The 22,057-nt window shown below is 34.3% G+C and overlaps 2 protein-coding genes across 13 annotated transcripts; one reads left to right on the top strand and one right to left on the bottom strand.

Annotated features, from left to right (window-relative positions):
* Positions 1–791: 791 nt before the first annotated feature.
* On the top strand, positions 792–14,861 carry LOC115962073 (photosystem I reaction center subunit IV A, chloroplastic). The gene is made up of 4 exons (XM_031080948.1): positions 792–815; positions 13,354–13,615; positions 14,388–14,453; positions 14,549–14,861. Exons 2-4 carry the CDS (start codon positions 13,373–13,375, stop codon positions 14,651–14,653), a joined length of 414 nt encoding a protein of 137 aa, XP_030936808.1. The 5' UTR covers positions 792–815; positions 13,354–13,372; the 3' UTR covers positions 14,654–14,861.
* LOC115962068 (protein LOW PSII ACCUMULATION 1, chloroplastic) lies at positions 14,706–22,057 on the bottom strand. Of its 12 annotated transcripts, none has more exons than XR_004085337.1 (8): positions 21,773–22,057; positions 18,315–18,887; positions 17,896–17,946; positions 17,270–17,434; positions 16,451–16,488; positions 16,333–16,372; positions 15,287–15,417; positions 14,706–15,169 (listed from the first exon to the last, which is right to left on the bottom strand). XR_004085337.1 is itself a non-coding variant. In XM_031080944.1 (5 exons), exons 1-4 carry the CDS (start codon positions 21,994–21,996, stop codon positions 17,293–17,295), a joined length of 990 nt encoding a protein of 329 aa, XP_030936804.1. In that variant the 5' UTR covers positions 21,997–22,057; the 3' UTR covers positions 16,009–16,525; positions 17,270–17,292. The 12 variants fall into 12 exon arrangements, 2 of the variants coding, with proteins under 2 accessions (XP_030936804.1, XP_030936803.1); XR_004085338.1 differs by having other exon boundaries at positions 15,287–15,367; XR_004085333.1 differs by having other exon boundaries at positions 16,333–16,488.

Here is a 22,057-nt window from a genome sequence, read left to right as displayed (position 1 = left end):
AAAATGTGACGAATCATGCCAAGTCTTAAAAAAAGTGACAGTTGGAAAGAAATAATAAAGAAAGATTAAAAAATAATATTTTAATAAAAATAGAATTTTAGGATGTTGGAGATATTATAAAATGGTATGGTATAATGATAAAGTGACTTTTCAAAATAGTAAAATAGAATAGAATTGAAATTTCCCAATGCTCCTACTATACTCCGCTCAAATATTTTTCTCATTTATTGTTTGGCAGTTATCACAGGATTCACACCCGCTAAAAACCACTAATCTCCTACATACTAGCCCCAATCAAAGCAGATATAGCTAAAACAAACAACACACTACCATGAATCCAAGATCAGATTTCAATAAACTCAACCCCTAAACAAACTTTGGTAAACTCACCCCTAAACACCTCAAATCCTCTATCATATATGCCTTAAAACCAAACATCCACCATAAACATTTCAATCAAACTAACCCACAAACAAACAAACCCCAAAGCAAACATTACACCCAGAAGGAATCCGCTGGCAATTGGAGCATCAGCCATGGTTTTATCTGATTTTGCTCAAGAAATAGTGAGATCCATTGAACTGAGAGTGAGCATCGACCATGGGTCCGATCAAGAGAGAGAGAGAGAGGGCGACACATGCACGCCGACAACCACCAACACCTCGTTGATGAACACCGCCACCTTGGCACGCCGATTGACCACCCATTCTTGTCGATCTACCCTTTCACACGCCGATCTGCTAGAGAGAGAAAGAGAGAGCGAGACAGAGTCACGGAGAGAGTAGGATGCAGAAGAGAAAGAGAGAGAGAGAGAGGTTGTGCCCTTCGCGGCGAAGCCACCACCGCCACCCATCGCCGATTTCCCCTTTCCCACGCCAATCAGAGAGAGAAGAGGGCTGAAGAGAAAGAAAGAGAAAGAAAGAGAGTCTGAGACACGAGAGACAGACAGAAAGAAAGAGAGAGATTTCTTTGATATGACAAGTCAGTAATAGTGAGATCAATATATTTGATTTAAAAAAAAAATTGCTATATTACAAAATTTAGATACAATAGATTTTTTTTTTTTTTTTTTTGGTTAAAGAAAAATGGGGGATTTATGGTTGTATTACACCCCCGGACAGGGCGCCGCCGGGATTAACCGACGTGTGGGAGGGTTAACTCCCACCTAGGATGCCCACCAACGGAAACCTGCGGACAGCGGGACTTGAACCTAGGTGTAGTGCACGAAGCGCCCGAGCCTTACCCACTCAGCCAAGGCCCTGTTGGCTAGATACAATAGATTAGATAATGTACTTTTGGTTCTCTACTTAAAATTTAACGTGGTTAACTAACTAAAAAATATATTTTCATTTTTTGAGAAAAGAGTACTGTTACATGTACAAACTATTTTATAACATTTTTATAAACTGTTGATGTGACAAACTTTTCATTGGTTTGTATTTAGACCCACTATTAACATTACTTTTTCATTTACTAATAACCACTCACCACATTAATAATTTATAAAAAAGTTTGTATCTTTAGCATTACTCATGAGAAAAAATCCACATGACAAAATCTTAAAAGAGAAACTTAAGGAATAGTACCAAAATATTGTACCTAAGTCTTGCTTATTCATCTATATCATAAACTATAATATAAGTTAGGTTTAAAAATTATGGTTTTTTTTTTTTTTTTTGAGAATGAATACTACTGCTATTATAAAATTAGCTAGGTTCGGCAAAGAGTACATCAACTAAGTGTGGTGGAACATCCTCCACTCACATTGACAAACCTCTGACATTTCTTGCATGTCTAGCTAAGTTATGAACTATTTTATTACCACTTCTACGTACATGGGAGAAAATAATGCAAGTACTTGAACCAAGCATGGATTTTGCTGACTCCAAAAGGTGGCCAAATGAAGAGAACGAGGCTTCTTTGCTTCGAAGGGAGTTAATCACTACTTCCGAATCTCCTTCAAGAACAAATTCTGTAATACCCAGTTCTTATGCAAAGGCCAACGCCTATGATGCTACCATGGCTTCCACAATATCTGATGAGAATGGCAGAGGGGCTTGTTCTGACAACGAGGCAATCATATTTCCTTGACTATCATGAACGACCACTCCCAGTCCAGCCTTACCTAACTCTGAAAAAATGGCTCCACTATGCACGAGGCTGAGGTCGCGGCATTGCTGAAGGCTGATTAAGGGATTGTTGGCTTTGTTGGAAGGTAGCCAAAGCTTGAGTAGCTTGTTAGAGGACCTGTGATCTGGGAAAATCATTTGAACTGACTCGTAGCTGGTTGCGTCGATACCAAATTGTCCACATCACCATGGCCATTAGTTACAGTTTTTTCCTTTTCTCATGAAACACACTAATCAGGTCTTTAGTGCTTGAGATTTCATATTGTCTCCGATCATCAAAACCTGGAACGGCCTCCCATATTTCATCAAGCATGGCACATTCCCATACTGCATGAAGTGCCGTTTCAAACTCCACACCACATTGCTCACATTTGTCTTCCACTAAAATCTTCCTCCTCATTAAGTTATGCTTTGCTGGTACAGCTTCCTTGCACACTCTCCACATGAAATGTCACACTTTATTAGGGACGTTAAGCCCCCAAATCTGATTCCAAATGCCACTTTACCGCTGCTGGTTGGCTGTAGGAACCTGCACAGAATTGAACTTAGTTAGAAATTTTGAACCCGAGTTTACAGTATACTTACTTGAGGGGGTGAAGGGCCAAATGATCTTGTCCTCCACAAGAGTGCGGCTCAAAGGGATGCTGAGAACCAAAGCAGCTTCATCCGGTGACAATAATATATGCACTAAATGTAAGTCCCATGTTCTTGTGAGTGGATTGATGAGGTCAGAAACTCTCCCATCTTCAAAGCCTGGAACGATATCAGATAAGACTCTTGGATGCTCTAAAGATGGTAACCATGCATCATTCCATATAATAACGTCCTCTCCACAACCAATCCTCCATCTTGCACCCTTGAGAAAAACATCTCTTCCCTTTAAGATGCTATTCCAAGCATGTGAACCGATGCTAGATTCTTGAGCCTCCCAAATACTACAATTTGGAAAAAACTTCATTTTAAAGACTTTATAGAAGAGGGAGTCCTTATTATGAAGTAATCTCCAAGCTTGCTTAGCCAAGAGAGCATTTTTGAAGTTAGCTAGATCCTTGAATCCCATACCTCCTTCCTTTTTTAGGAGGCAAAGTGTTTCCCATTTCACCCAGTGAACTTTCCTCCTTTCACCTTTCTGACCCCACCAAAATCTTCATATCAAAGTCTCAATTTCTGAGCAAAGACCCAAAGGAAGTTTGAAACAACTCATAGTGTAGGTAGGAATAGCTTGGACAACTGCTTTGATTAAGATTTCCCTTCCAGCTTGTGAGAGGAGTTTCTCGTTCCATCCCTATAGTTTTTTCTAGACTCGCTCTTTTATATAGTTGAAGCTTGCTTTTTTGTTTCTGCCCACCAGTGATGGTAAACCCAAGTATCTCTCATATTGAACAATTTCTGAAACCCCCAGTGCCAACTTTATCTGATTTCTGATGTCATCACTAGTAGATTTACTGAAGAAGATTGTTGTCTTGTTTTGGTTAATCTGTTGGCCTGAACCTCTCCCATAAACTTCCAATATGTCTAGAACTCTTTGCCACTCCTTTATGGTGGCGTTGCAAAACAACAAGCTATCATCTGCAAACAAAAGATGAGTTAGTCGTGGACTGTTTCTACAAAGAGAGTAGCCCTTGATTTGACCCTGTTGAGAGGCTTGGTTGATCAACCCATTAAGACCCTCGGTGCAAAGCAAGAATAGGAAAGGTGAGAGTGGGTCTCCTTGTCTAATGCCTCTTGTTGGAGTGATCATGCCTTTGGGTTCCCCATTAACCAATATGGAATATGTCACAGTTTTGACGCATAACATCATAAGGCAAATCCAATGCTCATTGAAGCCCATCTTTTCCATAACTGAAGACAGATAATCCCACTCCACTTTGTCATGTGCTTTGCTCATGTCAAGCTTGATGGCCATATACTCATCCTTCCCTGTGTGCTTTTGCATACTATGTAAAGATTCAAAAGCTACCAGAATATTGTCAGAAATAAGGCGACTTTTTGTGAAAGCACTCTGATTTTCAGTAATAATATTAGGCAAAATTTTCTTAAGTCTATTAGCTAACACTTTTGAGAAAATTTTATACAAAACATTGCACAAACTAATCGGTCTAAATTCAGAGGCAAATTCAGGATTTTTCTTTTTTGGAATGAGAGTAATAAAAGTGTGATTGAGGTGATCAGGTAAAGTAGCAGAATTAAGGTATGTAACACAGAGTTAGAGATATCATGTCCAATTAAGTTCCAATAATGCTGATAAAAGAGAGGAGGCATACCATCAGGTCTGGGAGCCTTTAGTAGGGCCATTTGGTTGATAGCTTGCTTTACCTCAAAAAGAGTAAATTTAGATGAGAGCATGGAATTCATTTCCTCGGTAATAACATTCTGAATGGAATTTGTAGCCACTGAACAGAATTGCTAGTTGTTTGACTGAAGAAGGTCTTGGTAGTAGTGCACTAGGCATTCAGCTATATCCTCATTGGTGTCCATCACTTGGCCATTGGATCTTTCAGTTTTTTGATCAAATTTTTCCTCTTCCTCTAAGACGCATGGCTGTGAAAAAATTTTGAGCTTCTGTCCCCAAATTTAGCAATCTATTTTCTTTATCAATCAACTCGGCTATCTCCTTTTGCAACACACAGACATGCTGATTATTTCCAGTTCTCATGGCTAATTTTTTGGCCCCCTTTAAGTCCTTTCTCTTTCGGCTTAATATCACTTTGACATTCCCAAAGCAGTCCCGCTCCCATTTAAAAAAATTATTAAAATTTAAATTTAATTGATTGGTGCCATACAATCACTATACTTAGGGTCCGTTTGGGAGTTTATAAAGGAATGGAATGGAATGGAATGTAATTTAAAAATCTTGTTTGGATGTTATAAAATAAAGGAATGGAATGGAAAGTAAGTAACACCGTTTGGGAGTGACATTGGAAGAAATGGAATGGAATCATTTTATAATAACATTACTATTATACCCCTCATTTTAAAGAACATAAAAAATAATCAATGAGAACTTATAATTGCTTTGAAATGCTTAGTATTTAGTGGATGACGTGAAACTAGTTAGCCACAATTGGGTTTGTGTTAGATTATTGAATTACAATATTGTTTTGTCAAGGTGAATAGATTGTATCACGCTAATCAATAATTTAACAGATGAAGATAATGGCATGAAAAAATAGTTATGTTATTAGTCTAACTTAGAAAATTATGGGCACATGTTCTAAAAAAATAGTATCATTTAATGTTTATAACCTTTCATCTTCATATGTCTCAATCATTATTAGTAGCATTGGGTACTTTATGCTCATGCCATCAAAGTTCCCAATGCAACTAATAATGATTCTTTCACCACTATTGTCTTGCAGACATCCCACAATAACACTAGATTCACAGCCATGGCAGCAAAGAGAAAGAGGGGTTTCATATTTTTTTTGAGGAGTAATATGTCAAATACTTTAATAGTAGCAGACAAAGTGGTATAAAGTATATATCACAAAGTGGCATAAAAAAATTTATATTAAAAATAATCTACTCCAACTTATTAAAGTTCTAAACTACTATTATTTTAATTAAAATACTTTTCATTTTACTTTCTTCTCATTTTAAATTTTTTTTACTCTTGTTTTTTTCTTAACCACACACCTGTCCTTGTACACTAGCTTTAACATCTTAATAAGTTGTAAACAAATGCATAAAATATATTATGTATATATTTTGTTTAGACAGAAAGGGAATTGACGTTGATAGATTATAACATAGATTGATGGATAGAAAAGGGAACTATCTTGGTCTGATATTGGTTTTGTTATTTGCATTGCAAGAATTTTATTGTGATTTCATGAATAAGTAGTGGGCAATAAATTTGTTTGAATTATTTTTGGCTAAGAATATATTCAATGAAATGCCTTGATTTGAATTTGGGCAGAATCATGTTACTCGGTCCTAGGCTGAATCATTTTCATGTTCAGCATTAATAGTAAAAAAATAAATTTTTATGCTAACTCAGTGTATGATTTTCCGCAATAGTGCATTACTTTCTAGTTTCTTCTCATTTAAATTTTTTTTTTTAATCTTGTTTTTTTCTTAACCACACACCTGTCTTTTGTCTGAACTTGTACACTAGCTTTTGTAGACATTTCCTCTTAACCATACACGTGGTGAAGTCTTGGAGCTATTAACTAATTGGATGGTTGACTTAAAACTGCAAGTGTAACACACCACTTGCTTTGTAAATAACAGAAAAATCAAAGAGGAAACAGAGTAAAAAGCAAATTTGAGTTCTCCAACGGTTCTCAGTTTCAAATTCACAGCAGTTCTACAGCAGTTTTCCAGCAATTCTCACTTTCAAATTTCTAAATACAATTTTTTTTTTTTTAGTTGTACAGATAACAGCAGTTTTTGTTTCTTTTCACTTTCAAGGTTTTTAGTTGTACAGAATGTAGTTGTCTTGGTTTTTAGGTGTACGAAAACACTATATATCACTCTCATGAATCACTAGCAAACAGTTCATAAAAATTAAAATTAAAAAAAAAAAAAGAAAAAAAAAGACTAGCAAACAACTGAAAAGAAAAAGAAAAAGATAGACATACTTGGTTTGAGCAATATTTGAAAATTGTAGCAGACAAAAAAAAAAAAAAAGACCAGTGGCAGCAGCTTCACTTTGTAGAGGACGGACAATATTGTGCAAGAATTATAGCTTTATTTTTCTTACGGCTGAATGAGAAAAAAAAGGCTGATATTAAAGGGGTATTTTAGGGATTTTAACAAAAATTTCATTAAACCTGAATTCATTCCCTCCCATTCCTTCCAATTTTGAGGGGAACAAAAATTTGAGGTTTTGAGGGAAAAGAGAGGAATGAGCATTCCCTCCTATCCATTCCATTCCCTCCCACTTAAACTCCCAAACAAGGGAATGGACATTTCATTCCCTCTGTTAAAACTCCCAAACAAGAGGAGGGAAGAATATTCTAAAAATATTCATTTTATTCCATTCTATTCCATTCCATTACCTCCTCCCAAACGAAGCCTAAGGTACCATATTTTTTATTTTTTGTAACTTTATGCAAATTTAAATTTCGTTAACCACACTGTACTAACAAAAGTTTACTTTCTCTTTAAAAAACCATATTATTTCACTGGATACAGGTACCATATTTTTGTAACTTTATGTATTTTTTTGATTGTTCATATATAATTTCGATTCAAGTCTCAACCCAATAAATCCTGATTTAAAGAGAGTGGGAGAGAATGAAATATAATTGCACAGAGAAAAGAAAATACATAATAATAAAATAAAAAGGCCAAAAAAATAGAACCTCAATTTCACGATATGATGCATCTCTCTCTCAGTCAACGTTTTCCATTTTTCAATTTTATAGGTCCAATCTCCACCAAATCCAGCCTCTCCCTCTCTTTTTTTCAACTTTAATAGTGTTTGACAGAAGAAGATGCGAAGGAAGATAGTGAATGATCTTATTGTAGGGAAAAGAAAAGAAAAATTAAAAAAATGGAAAAGATAGGGGAGAGAGAGACGAAGGGACAATTAGAGAGAAACTTCCTAGCAAAGTGTATGTAAAGAAAGATGTTACGTCCACATTAATTTCACAATATTTTTACAACAAATCATAGTTTTTTTTTTTTAATTTTTTTTAAAGAGATAATTATAGCATGCTGCTAATCCTGCAGCTTGAACCCTTTCCCCCCTAGACCCCTAAGCACTTTGTACATAGTTTGTTAGTTGTTATTGGTTCTAATTTGAATCTATCACTGAAATTACTTTTTTACCCTACCAATAATAACCTATAACAACTTGCCACATAAAATTTGTTGTGAAAATATTGTGGAGATATCATTTCTCATATGTAAATACCATTCCAACTATCTCCCAATAGTCTTAATAAAATATGTGTTATTTATTTATTTATAACTTCTACTCCAACAACAACTCTAACCCAACGTGACTCTATTTAGTATTTTTTGTTTTTTCCTATCTTTTATCTCCGACAACAACTCTAACCCCATCGTTATTCTATTTAGTATTTTTTTTTTATCTATATATATATATATATATATATTGTTTTTACAATTACTTCAATTTGGTGTGGCTTAATTTTAGGATATTTTCACTATTTACAAAATAAATAAAACAACTTACAAAAAAAGAACTGCCCAAACTGTTGGGAATTTAGATGACTTTTCATTGTTTGATAGGCACCTTTTCTGTCAATAGACACATTTTTGGCCAATAGATGCATTTTCGGTTAAAAGGCATTTTTTTGGTATATCTAATATGAAGAGTTATGACATTTCAATAAGCATTTTTTTGGTAGGCACCTTTTCATTTTATAGAGACATTTTCATTCAATATGCACTTTTTCGGCCAATAGACACTTTTTCAGTCAACAAAAACATTTTCATTCGTAAGCACACTTTCAATCAATAGACATTTTTTGGTATATATATTACAACCTATCTTATATATACTTATATATATATAACACAAACTAAACTAAAGACGCAACATTCTATCTCTTATTTCTTCCCACAAAAAAACTAATAAATAAAACAACGTTACTTTCTTCTACCTAACTAATAAAAGTTTCTGCTATTTCTTTCAATATCAATTTTTTTTTTTTTTTTTAATTTCATGCACTTTTACTTACTACTTCAACTCAAAAATAATGGTTTTTTTTTTTTTTTCTTCTTCTTGAAACTCATTCAGTAACTATTCTAGTGCATCACACAAGTTAGGAACTAATTTTCAAGAAAATGGAAACACTAAAAAGTTGTATTTAGTTTTTGTATTCAAATCCTATTTTTTTGGATATTGAAATTGAAAACTAAATACGAATACAAAGCCAAACAAGTTTTTTAGTGGTAGGTCTCACGAAAAACTAAAAATAAATATAAAATACACCATTTTTTCTCAAACCAAATAGGTCCTTAACTTCTTGGTGGCCAGTTATAACTTCCTGTTTATATTGCTTTTTCACGAACAATAAATTTCTATTTAAATTGCTTTCTGACACACTATAAAGCCTTTTTTTTTTTTTGGTGGTAAAAGACAAACTATAAAGTTCTATTCATATTGTGATGTGTCATGCATAAATACTTAAATACTTAGTGGAATTTTTATGAGTAATACATCCACCATTCATATTGTGATGTGTCGTGCATAAGTGCTTAGTGCAAACTTTATGAGTAATACATCCACCATCCACTATCTAGGTGATCCCCCCCCCCCCCCTCTTTCGCGGGGCCTTTTTCTGTTATTAAAAAAAAAAATACTACAAAAAATTTGTATATTTTTTTTTTACATCAATTAAATTGGGAGGATTTTACTGATTTTTATTTGAATTCACCGCTAACATCACTTTTTTATTTACTACTAATCTGTCACATCAAGTTATGTAAAATTTTTGTGCCCCTGATTTCCTGTTAGAAAATACTAGCTTGAACTTTGAAGTATGAAAGCAGGTGGACCGGATTTGAATGTCACTGAGTCAACACTGAATAGGCCCACCTAAGTGATTAAACTTACTTAAGCAAAGTAAAGCCCATAAAACTTTAGCCCACTGTTAACATTTCAGGCAAAACCCAAAACTGAAAACCCCAGGCCTCTCTACAATCGGTGACCCCTCCAATAATGGGAAGATTTTTGTACGGTGCTGGAGGGAAAGTAAGACTAAATAAAATGTTGAAGACTGTTAGAGATATATTAGATAAAAGTATAAGCCCAAATCTAATTCTACTTTATGTATAAGTCAAGTATTTTACTTGTACTACAAGTCTATTAATCATAATTAGTGTCAATGGTGTCTCAAGGAATTTTTTTTAGAGTAGTAAGTAAAACGATAACTTGAATATTGAGTAAAATTGTTGCGTTTGCTAAGTTAAAAAGAGCATAATTGTTGTCATTATCAAAAACTCAAAACCACAATATTTTTCTTAGTACAATTTTTTAAGAAAAAATGAAATTAGAAATCATTTTTATTATATAGGTTAAACGAGCTACAAATTTAAATGATTAGAGATTTTTATGTTTTATATATATATATATATATATATATAAAAAATAGGTTTTTAGTTAAACAATTTGTTCATATGTTGTTGTTTGGTCTTGTTTTGTTTTTATTTGTTGTTATTTAAGCTTTTTTTTTTAAAAAAAAAAAAAAAAGGATTAAGGATTATGTTTGGGGACAGAATTAATTTTGAAGTAATCTTATGTTCACAACATTTTTATAATAAATTTTATGTAAAAAACTGTTATTGGTTGGTAAAAAAATAATATTAGTAATGGGCCTAAATTAAAATCAATAACAACTAACATTGGATTTGTTGCGAAATTATTGTGAAAATGTTGTAAATGTAACATTACTCTTATTTTTGTTGAATCCAAATTTTTGTAATTCTCAAGTCAGCGTGTTCAATATTTTTATTAGGGTGGTCACAATAGGTTAGTTTAACCTATAATATTTTTTTGACAAGTGTATATATACATTTTTTTTTTGCAAAGGGTGGTCCTATGACCACCTTGACTTACATGTGAAGCCACCAGTAGTTAGTGTATGGTTAGTTTAGGGTTAAGCATATTATATATATATACCCATGTTTGGTTGTTGTAGTTGGGGTTGAGAACTAATGCTGACTTGGCTCCATTTATCCATAGGTTGGAGATATGGCGATAACAATTCAACGAGTTGTGTAGTTTTTTTGCTGTTTGATTTTTGTTCTTGAAGAACATGAAATCATAAAAATATCATCCTATGTAGGGATATGCATGGGTCAGGTTGGGTCGGGTTAAGGGGATTTTTTGACTCAACCCACCATGGTGGGTTGAATTTTTATTCAACGAGTTGTGTAGTTTTTTTGCTGTTTGATTTTTGTTCTTGAAGAACATGAAATCATAAAAATATCATCTATGTAGAGATGTGCATGGGTCAGATTGGGTCGAGTTAAGGGGATTTTTTGACTCAACCCACCATGGTGGGTTAAAAAAAAATTCAACCCAACCCAACCCATCTCATAAGTCCAACTCAACCCAACCAAACCCACATGGGTCGGGTTGAACCCATGGGTTGGACAATTGTTTTTTATTACTATTATTATTAAATTGAGTAGAAAAAAATATATTACACTTGTCACCTGAGTTGATAAACAAAATATATATTAATATATGAACTAATATTCCAACTCAGTTATACATTAATATATAAACTAATATACATTAACATTGGCTTTTATATAGGATAGGAGGAAGAGCTGGTTATTTAAAAAAATTTATTAATTATATAATATATTTTAAATATATATTAAATATATGGGTGGGTCGGGTCGGGTTTGGAATTTTATGACCCAAACCCAACACAACCCGCTATTAAAAAAAATTTGTAACCCAACCCAACCCACCAAGTCCTAAAAACTGACCCAATCCGGCGGGTGGGGTTGGGTCGGGTCGGTTTTAGCGGGTTGGCGGGTTGGCTGCACATCCCTACATCTATGAATAGGAGGTGGGAAATGGAAGGTCCCCCCTGCTAAGTGCAACCCCTCTCAATGTCCTTTGTTGTTCCATGTGCATCAATGCACATGACAACACATTAGTATAAAGGATTAGAATAGTGGATCACCCTGTTTGAGATCACATTGGGGTAGAAGGAGGCAAATAGGGTTCTATTGACTCTGATATTGTAGAAAATAGTTCATACACACTGCATGAATGAGTATCTCCCATTGATCATGTTCCAATTCATGTACCACTAATGAACTTATGACACACGTCTCTTTAGTTTCTTAACACTGCTATCTAACATCTCTCTTATTGGCTGACTAAGGTTGCATTTGGATAACTTATTTTTGCTAACTTATTTTACTATTTAGCTTATTTTTGCTACAATTCATGAGCCTACTGTACTTTTTGGTACTAGTTATGAGTCTCATTATACTATTTCAACTAATTTTTATCTTTATATACAATATTTCAACAAAAAATTTTCATTTTTAACAAAATAAGCGGATCCCAAACAGACCTTACACTTCATAACGTTAACGTTACTTTCATTTGCTGAAGACATCATCTCATCTTTTAGTTCTTATACTTCTTTCGCGAACTAAAGTAACGTTAACATTGCGAAGTTCAGTTAGTCAATAAGAGAGATGTTAGCTAGCAGTGTTAAAAATTATATATATATATATATATATATAAATAAATAAAGAGATTCATGTCATAACTTCATTGGTAGTATATGAATTGGGACAGAGGATGCTCATTCACATTACATAACTAATTGTATCCACAATAGACTAAAACCCATCTGGAATAGAACTGTTTTGGTGAAATATCAGCTTAATTTGTCATAGGTTTTGCTTAGATCAAACTTTAGTGAAACTTGTCTTAATTGCCGCCCTTTCTCTTTTCGATGATGGAGATGAATTTGTGCGCTAAAATGATGTTGTCTAAGAGGAATTCGCCTTTTTTGTTTTTATTTTTTTAATTATTTTATATAAAATAGAAATTCTACTTTAATCTAATTTAAATGTATATGTGTGTGAAGCTCTTTTTTAGAAACTTGAACTCCGACCCTTGTCCCACATACTTCACAAATACTTATACTTAGAAAGTGACCACCATACTAAGAGTGTGCAGTAGTGAGATGAATTGGCTTTTGTCGAATGCATTTTGGTATAAGGTGATCAAAATATTTAATAGGAGCTTGCCACGGTTCGTTAGGACCTTTGAAGCTATTTTATATGCCACATTGCAATGGCTATTGCATTGAATGAGAATTGAATTAGTATTCTAAACCTTTTGGTGGTCAAATTGTTAGATTCCAAAAGACATGAATTTCCAAGCCGCATTACCAAAGGAAAAAAAAAAAAAAAGGAAAAAAAAAAAAAAAGAATTTGTGATGTGGGTTAAAAAATCATTCGGTCCCGAATGAAATGAACAATAAGCCTAAGCCATACACACGTAAAGTAAATGAACAATGCTGACAAAAACTGCCAGTGAGTGCGTCCACGAGATATTAAAAGATGACATGTAATCACATTATCCAAAGAAGTGGGATATGGTGTATAGGTGGCAGCACCCTAGTGGAGGAAACGATTTATCCAACTTTCAAAAGATCAGATAATTCTCCCCGAAAGCACATAATTTTTAGTTCATTCAAATCCTCTCGATCTTTGATCCTTTTTCCTCACGCGATTATTTTTAAGCTTTATTCAATTTTCACAGAGAGAGAGAGAGGCACAACATGGCAAGCTGTAACATGGCATCAGCTGCTTCTGGGTTTGGGCTAACACCAAATGTTACAAGCAACACAACTTCAGGTGCAAAGAGTTACATGTTATCTTTCCCTTTCAAGAACAACAATTCATCAAGGCTGGTTGTAAGGGCAGCGGAGGAGGGTGCTCCACCAGCAACCACTACAGCACCAGTTGAAGGTGAAGCTCCTAAGCCTAAGCCTCCACCAATTGGACCCAAGAGAGGCACTAAGGTCAGTACCCAATCCTCAGTTTCATTTCACTGTTCATATGAGTTTTTTGCCAATCAAATTGGAATGTGAAAGTGCGTCATATATCCAAACCAACCTTATCTAAAAAACTTGATTGATAAAAATTGCAAATTGCATGAACTTTACATGAACTTCTTCAGTGGGATAGCAAATTGCTCCTTCCTAGTGATTTTAACTTTTATAGCAAATTACATGAACTTTAACCTATAAATTATTTGCAACCACTTTAATTGTTTTTACTAGTAATTATGCACAAACACAGGAGAACACAAATCAAATAAAACACGAGATTTTAACCAAAAAGGGGGAAGAAAAAAACGGCAGTTCGGAGCCCATTGAGTATAATTGGAGTCTTTAGTCTCTTTGTTGATAAAATTAATCTATTCATAGCCATAGTAAGAGGGTCATTCTTGTTTAGTGTTTATTCTTAAATAACATTTTGTTTATTCCATGCTTGCAAACAAATTGAGAGATGGTGAGGAGGGATCCCTAAGGATCATTATTTTAGATGAGGTCAAAAGCTTTTGGTTTCCATTTTACCAGTTTTCTGTTCTATCGTTGCTAGCTTAATTCTTAATCATCTACCCTATTTCACTAACATATACTAATATCACTTTCATTTAGTATTCTTTGAGTTTGGGGTCCAAGAAAAAAAAATAATGGGCAAAATTTTTTTTTTTTTTTTTTTATTTTGCCTAAACAGCATTGGTCAAGTTATTATTATTATTTTTCTTCATGTACTTTCCTTCTGCAGGTTAAGATTCTTAGGAGGGAGTCCTACTGGTACAATGGCATTGGATCTGTTGTAGCTGTTGACCAGGTCTGTGCTCTCTCTCCCTTCCAATGTCAATTGTTTTTTTTTTTTTTTTGGGAAACGTAAAGTGTTTGATTCTTTGTTTTAAATCCATTTGACAGGACCCAAAGACTCGCTACCCAGTAGTGGTCCGATTCAACAAAGTTAACTATGCAAATGTATCTACAAATAACTATGCATTGGATGAGATTGAAGAAGTTAAATGAGTGATGGTTGGTATTGTAATTGTAATTGTAATTTTCCTACTATTTTAGTCTCTAGCTTTAGTTTGTCTGTGTGACGAATATATACTCTCTCTGTGATTTCTTGTTTCTTCTTCCTTATTATGTTATGACAAATGCTGCCAAGAGCCAAATTGATATTGTCCATAACATATACTACACTAGCTGTGATTTGAACCAGTTTTAAAATCAAGGCCATCATTAATTCTTTATGCACAGTGACAGCACATTTTGAATACCTTTATCCCGAGAGATATATAGTGATAGGAAACTCCAATAGTAGCAACAGAAAAGAAATTCCAAAAAGTGAAAACAAAAAATAAGTTCCTTTTATACAGGTTTAAGTATACTGAAGCCATAGTTATACCTTTATACAAAAAAAAAAAGTATATTGAAGCCATGATTAGACAGTTACATTTGTTACACATCTCATATTCTAGTGAACTTCCTTCATATTCTAATATGTGGTTGCTTGTTCATCCTCCTTGTATAAATCAAGACCTGGCAAATAACATAAACAAAAGGTTAATAAGGAAGCATAAACTGGTTGTTCATACATTTTTTAGATTGGAATATTTCACCAAATTCACTAAGTAAAACATTTGATGGAGTCTTAACCCCATCAAAGCCTAAAATCCCCGTACCCACTCCTATTAGAATGATGAGTGCTGTTTGGTGTCACCCTTCTCAGAATTCATGCTGCACAGCAAACCTTGTCAAATGTGTAAGGTGTAAACAAAGAGCCAAGCCTGTTTGGTGGGGAAGAAAAAGAATGATTCAATGAATGTGGAAATAATTCTTATGTACCTATGTACGAATTGGGTTCAATTTATGGGCTTGTATCTTGAATGGTGCAACAAAATTATATTTTAGGGCAATTTCAAAGCTATCCTGCAAGCGGTTTACGAAACTGGCTCATCAAATGAGTTTTCCATGTCATAGTTTCAGAGGAGAAAATAATTTGGAATTCACAATGAATTCCCAAATATGTTTTAAACGCACATGTTCCTTTGCCATTAGAATTTTGATGGCCTCAAGAGGAGGAGGAAGGGGAGATTCGAACTAGTAACTTCCACATCTCGAGGCACAGCTCCCAACTTTCCTACTAAATAAATGTGTTAACTGAGAAAATATGCCTCTAATATTCTCTTTCTTATTCATTCTCTCTCTCTCTCTCTCTCTGCCTTGTTTTTTTTCCCCCTGTGTAGACAAAGCTGTAATCCCTAAATTAATTGCAAATTGTTTCGTTAATAAAAACTGTGGTTTACTTCCATTGTAATGTAAGCAAAAAAAAGCCCTTGCAGATCTTACTACAGACGTAACTTAACAAAGAATGAGTCTATACAGGAACTACAACTGCATTTAAAGAGTAGTATGGACTCAACAAAAGCTGTTTATGTTCCAAGACACAAAAATCATATTGATCTAAGAAGAAAAAAAGCTTCTTGGTCACATAATCCTAAAAGTAGCTAATTTGTTTGTCCATTATAATATCCATCCTGGCACATAGTTTTGGTAGGAGTCGCATGCAATGATGAACCACATACAAGGAAAGTGAATGATAAAATTGAGGCATAACAAAATTGTCCTGTAACTGGATGGAAGCAATGCCAAGACAGATTCATTATATAGCCTTTCAAAAACAAAAAATGAAATGGTCGAACCTTGTATGACCATAAGGTTGCAGGCAGAAACTTGAAAATTCTGCAGTGGAAGAGCAAGAGAATTGGCAGAGGATCCAAATATACAAATTAAATGAAGAAATGGCCAATGTCTCCTCACCATGATTGGCACCGTTGCCTACATCCGAAAGCTTCTGCCTGGATGGTGGAAGCATGTCAGAATCTATTCAACAAACTGCAAGAAATATTGAACTAGTTACACAAGATTAAAAAAGATTTGTTGGCCTGAGTGAATAACAAACCTAATGGTCCACTGTAAGAATGGGTGGGGAAAGAATTAATATTCAATATTGAGCATTCTATTGGTATCATTATCTTTAATTTGCAGCAAATAGTTATAAAGAAAGAGTCTTATGGCTTTTTATCACAAACGTGTTAACCATGGCACTCACAATTTCACCTATTCATCCCCTTAGTGGTCCCCAAGGTTCGATGTGTTGTGAACAATCATGGTTCAGCAAAGAATGATTGCTGGGACATTTAACAGGATCTTAAACTATATATGTTTTCGTAGTCAAGATTTACATTGTTCAAGTGAAATATTTTCCATACATTCTGGAAAGGAAATAGTTCCACCAATTTTATATTTTTGCAGCCAGCATGATGTCCTAAGAAGCACATGCAACAGCACACCATTGACTTTAATGATCAATCTCTAATTGTTCTCAAAGGAGAAAAAAGGAACTTTCCCAAGAAACAAATTCGGCCTAAATGTTAAATGCAAGAATGGAAGTGCCTATTCTAACAGAATGATGTTATGGACAAGAACTCAAGGAGAGCATAGGAAAAAGAATACAGAATTGATGAATAAATAACCACAAAAAATCCCAAGTTCTCAACAAGGAGGCATTTTAACTTCCATCAGAATCAAGGACTAAAGTGAGCTATCATAATTAAATCAATTTGAAGAGAAATTAACCTTCATAAATGGAAACAGATTCTTCAAAGAACTCTTCCATCCATGCCATCCAGAATGCCTGACCATATTCCCTTTACAGGTGGTAATTGTGCAACAAAAGCATTCCAAGGAGGGTAACCAACACCACTTCCACGAACACGACCATCCAATCGTAGTGATAGATACCTGCACAACAAATACAATTAAACAAATTTTCTTAATGTAAGCATTCTATAGTTAACTTCTCAAAGATCCCAGAAGCACAACTTTACAGCCCACTATATGGATTGAAGGACATAAATAAACTCGTTGCTGCAAATGTCTACTGATGTATGATGATCTTAAAGTGCTGTATTTGATCACAAATTCGTTGAATTCAAAAGAAAGAATGAAATTAGAAAATAAGAAAAGAATGTGGGCGGGTTGGAATTCTTATGCCGGGTGTGAACTGGAATAAGGTGTGTCTATATGCATTTTAAACAAATGAATTTCCTAGTCCAAATTTTTTTTTAATCATTATCGGTAAGTTAGACATGCACCATTGGATTTTAGTCCCAAGACCTCATCCTCTATTCCATTATAATGGGAGGAGAGTGTCATGTGAACTTCCTTATTCAAGGAAGAAGTAACAGGATAGAAAAACTTACACTGGAGACTCAGAGGGGACACCAGCCAGCTTCTTCTGTTCAGCTAACCACCTATTGTTTATAACAACAAACTTAGAAGAGAATAAATAGCAAAAACTTGAAATTCATTGTGTTTGGATTTCAGGATTTTAAATGAAGGTATTTGAAGAACAATTGCTAGTATAAACAGCTAGATATATATTAAACAAAACATGATGATTTGAGCTTTGGAGATTTTTCTCAAACAAAAATACTTGTGATGGTTTGGATTTGAAATGAAATATTAATCCTCATTTCAAATCCATATTAATAAAGCTCAAATCTATCCATAAATTTCATCAATAGAAACAAATTTCCACAAAGTTGAAATCCAAATCCTTCTCTTTGAAAACCTCGATCCAAACGAACATAACCATTGATCACTGACCATTGTCACTTACTTGGACCACTCAGAAGTATAAACAGGAGCCAGTTGCCAGAGTCTCTTTCTTTTGGTGGTAATCTCCTTTGTCTCTTCATTTTCTTCAATTTCAAAACTAGGCAAACTGCCATCTGTAGGAAAGGGTACTACAAGCACCCCTCTGTCCAAAAGGCTTTCAGTGAAAGGTTCACTTAGTCTAAAAGACTCCAAAATGAAGGATGCAGGGCCAGCACAAATTACAAGCCGAGCAATCCCTCTCAAAGAGCTGACTGGGATAATCCTCTTTTGGTCCACACGGAGCTTAAGATTTGAAAGGCTTTCCTCTCTTGAGAGCCTAGCCATTTGCAAATTCTTAGCATTGTTCTCCCTATAATAAAGGAATGCAAAAAGAGATACTGCTCCAATGTCTATGCCAAGACCTTTCAACATCTCAGGGATATCAGCTGTTTTTGATGAATTTGTTAATGCAGCAATCAATTGTGTGGTTGCTATAAATCCTCCAAGAGCACCGCTTGCTATGAAAGCAAGATAAAAGAACATCCGAACAGACCGAAAGGGAGTAAGAACTTCACTCCGTATCCTGGCGGTAGAACTGAAGAACAAATAAAATTATGATTACAGGAGGCCTCACATGTTAAAGAGAAACTTATAGCAGAAGCATTGGATAAAAAGAAATCAAGTTAGAGAAGATATTTGAACATGCAACCAACCTCATTTTCTAAGATATAAATAAATATGTATATTAATTACTTCTATTTAAAAAAGCATGTCCTGTCCACACACAATTAAGTTAATTAGTACACAAAATTGCTGTAAAGTTGCATTGTACGATATGCCAAAGCATATGAGGCCTGTAATTTCATGACAAATAAGTATGACAAATTGGGAGAATAAAGTTTGTCCCAGCTATTACAACTAACAGTTAGGCAGAATGTCAAATCTAGGAGAACAGTCACATAAGATATAGATGACAATGATTATTCTTGTAGTCTGATCTGCACCACTTACCAGGTCCCATAATTTTGACAACATGCATTGTCCAGTTATATAAATTAAATAAGAGAGCTGACAACAGAAATGTAATCAAATTTATGGCTGCTTATACATAGAAAAGCTTATTTTAAGAGCAGGCAGCAACACGAGACCAATTTGTCAGCACAATACCATGTTAAAGAACATTTCATTTGCATCAGTACAAGTGTAAAGATCCTAAGCTGATGCATTAGTAAACAAACCTTATCTTAGTGTGCAAAATTAAGTATTCAACATAAAGATAAACTGAATTAACACCAGAATGTAAACTAACATTTAGAAAGGGGACCCATACTTAAATTTGTGCAAGTATCTTCATGTTAACAAGGAAATAAAGGGTTAGACAACACATTCTCACAAATCATAATTTAATTCTACTATTAGATGAGAGCACACATGATGCGTGCAGAATTTTTTTAACTATCTAAAAATAGTTGAGAATGTAGTACAATTACAAGCATATGAGATAAAAGACACTGTAAATAGAATTCAGAAGTTATTTAGTTACAGGATAGAGAGAGGCTGAAAATGAAAGAAAGAAGGAAATAGAAACTAAATGAGACAGTAGGGGGAACATTGTTGGAAGTTGAGTGACAGAAGTTTACTAAAAATGGGATTATTGAATTTTTCTTTGACTACTTTAACCTTAGTTTTTCATCTTTGATCTTCTATGAAGTATGGAATTTTTTCCAAGGTTATTTTCAGTATTCAAAAGATGAGACCAAATGAGGGTTATTCCCTTTCTATTAGTATAGGTAATCAGGGCATAAAAATATAGGGGACTGAACTCAACTTGATAAATGGATTTGAAATGGAGAAAATATTTTTTTTTATTAATAATTCAATAGTTACAATAGAGGTAGGGGGATCTGAACTCTGAATGTCTCTATTGGAAATACTAGGAGATGCCAATTAAGCTACAAAGATCTTGGCAGGTAAAACTAAATTCTAATAGAATCCCTACTCATGTCCAATGGAAATAGAAGTTCCCAAGATGTCATCAACACATGGTAATAGAGTTCAGCTCAACAGGTTAATTCACCATTTTTAGTCTTTCATACATCTTATCTAATAATTCTCAATTCTCACCAAGCAAAGTATTAGACCAATAAAAGTTTTCAAGATAAAAATAGAAGAGAAAAGAAAACCAAGAAATAAAAAGAAGAAATCCAATAGGGTATTATTCCACCTCTTTTGAGTACAACTGTAACATATCCTTGGCATAAACTCCACTAATCATAATCCAAACTAATTTTCTTCATTCCCTTCTATTTTTTGTGTTCTTTGCCAACCACAATGCTTCAACGCTGCATGTCACTCCGCTTAAGCAATTAACAAATGATGTCAACTATCTCATTTTAGCTGTAGAAACTACAAGTTCTTATGAGCATGTTATTTTCTTGATTCCCTTTATTATTACTCATCCAACTCATTATCCTCAAAACTATTCCAAATCTTTGGGTGTTCCGCAGACATCCTAGGCTTACGCACTACAAACCATCATCTTACAAACCATTTAAAATCAATTAGATGCATCAATTGCAAAATGCATCAAAAGGATCCATATTCATAAGATGTGACGAAGAAGTGACTGTTAGACAGGTAACTGAGGACAGGCCTCCAATTAATTATAATTAACACTTAGTTGAGTATTCAGATTTCAGAATAAAATAAAAATAAATAAAAACAGACCAAAAAAGGCCACTTCTCCAATCCAGTTAAATTTCTATGAACAACACCCGCTTCAACCTTTCACTGCCCATGATAATCAACTATGGATTGTTACTATAATCCCTTGTCACAAGGAAAGCGCTAGTATCATCTGGGCAATACCTTAAAAAGGATTAGTCACAATTGAGCTTCTTTGTAATCACTTATATAGACCAATTTGACCTAGTACACACCTAATGTAGAACTTAGTGCATGTCTATGTACCACAGATTTATGCAATCCATTCTAATACAATCTACATAATATCAGGTATCACATTCTTAACTACTTAACACATAGAAATCACACTCCCATCGGTTTCATCATTCCACAAATAATTCTCTCTGAGTCCACATCCAAAAAAACTCTCCACAATTTCAAATTAGTATATGACCTCCCTTGAATCTTGTTCATCAAAATTACATATATATTATGTTACCTCATCATATACAAGGTAATTATGTCTCTCCCTCATATATCTCATACCCAAATCCTCATACATTTCATACTTCAACAAATTAAAAGCATCCCATTATAGGATAGAAGAACCCTTAATACCTTTCATGTACAAGGGTCCATTTGAATGCCACTTAGACACTAAAGTATCCATATTCAATCATACACCATAGAAAAAACAATGAATATTCCAATAAATTTTGAGAGTCTAACAAACAGAAACAACCATGGCTATAACTCCCAAATTTAAATTCAGTAAAAACAAATATGAGAGAGAACCTGATTTCAGTGGATGAGGATGGCTTATTAGCAGCAAAGCAGGTGATAGTTGAAGAATTTCGTTTTGGCGTGACAGTGGTAGCAGAGACCCACCAGATGTTCCTATAAAATGGAAGATGGTGGCAGAGAGATTTGAAGTTGTTGTTGTTATTAATGTTGTTGTGGGGTTTGTGATGAGTATTTGGGGGTCCGAGAATGTAGGGGACGTTTGCCAAGGAAGCCATAGTTGTTGGTGGAAGTTTGGCACTTACTCTCAGCTGTTGCCAAGTTAACTGCTTTAAGAAA

This window comes from Quercus lobata, chromosome 9 (assembly GCF_001633185.2).
Source record: "Quercus lobata isolate SW786 chromosome 9, ValleyOak3.0 Primary Assembly, whole genome shotgun sequence".
Taxonomy (NCBI): domain Eukaryota; kingdom Viridiplantae; phylum Streptophyta; class Magnoliopsida; order Fagales; family Fagaceae; genus Quercus; species Quercus lobata.
This window is presented reverse-complemented; position numbering and strand designations above follow the sequence as displayed.

Excerpts from the sequence above, each read along its gene's own strand:
- LOC115962073 (XM_031080948.1), top strand. The coding sequence starts at position 13,373 with ATGGCAAGCTGTAACATGGCATCAGCTGCTTCTGGGTTTGGGCTAACA. Across the intron at positions 13,616-14,387 it reads GACCCAAGAGAGGCACTAAG|GTTAAGATTCTTAGGAGGGA; the intron begins GTCAGTACCCAA and ends TTCCTTCTGCAG. Across the intron at positions 14,454-14,548 it reads CTGTTGTAGCTGTTGACCAG|GACCCAAAGACTCGCTACCC; the intron begins GTCTGTGCTCTC and ends TCCATTTGACAG.
- LOC115962068 (XM_031080944.1), bottom strand. The coding sequence starts at position 21,996 with ATGGCTTCCTTGGCAAACGTCCCCTACATTCTCGGACCCCCAAATACT. Across the intron at positions 17,947-18,314 it reads TATACTTCTGAGTGGTCCAA|GTGGTTAGCTGAACAGAAGA; the intron begins GTAAGTGACAAT and ends TATAAACAATAG. Across the intron at positions 17,435-17,895 it reads GTCCCCTCTGAGTCTCCAGT|GTATCTATCACTACGATTGG; the intron begins GTAAGTTTTTCT and ends TTTGTTGTGCAG.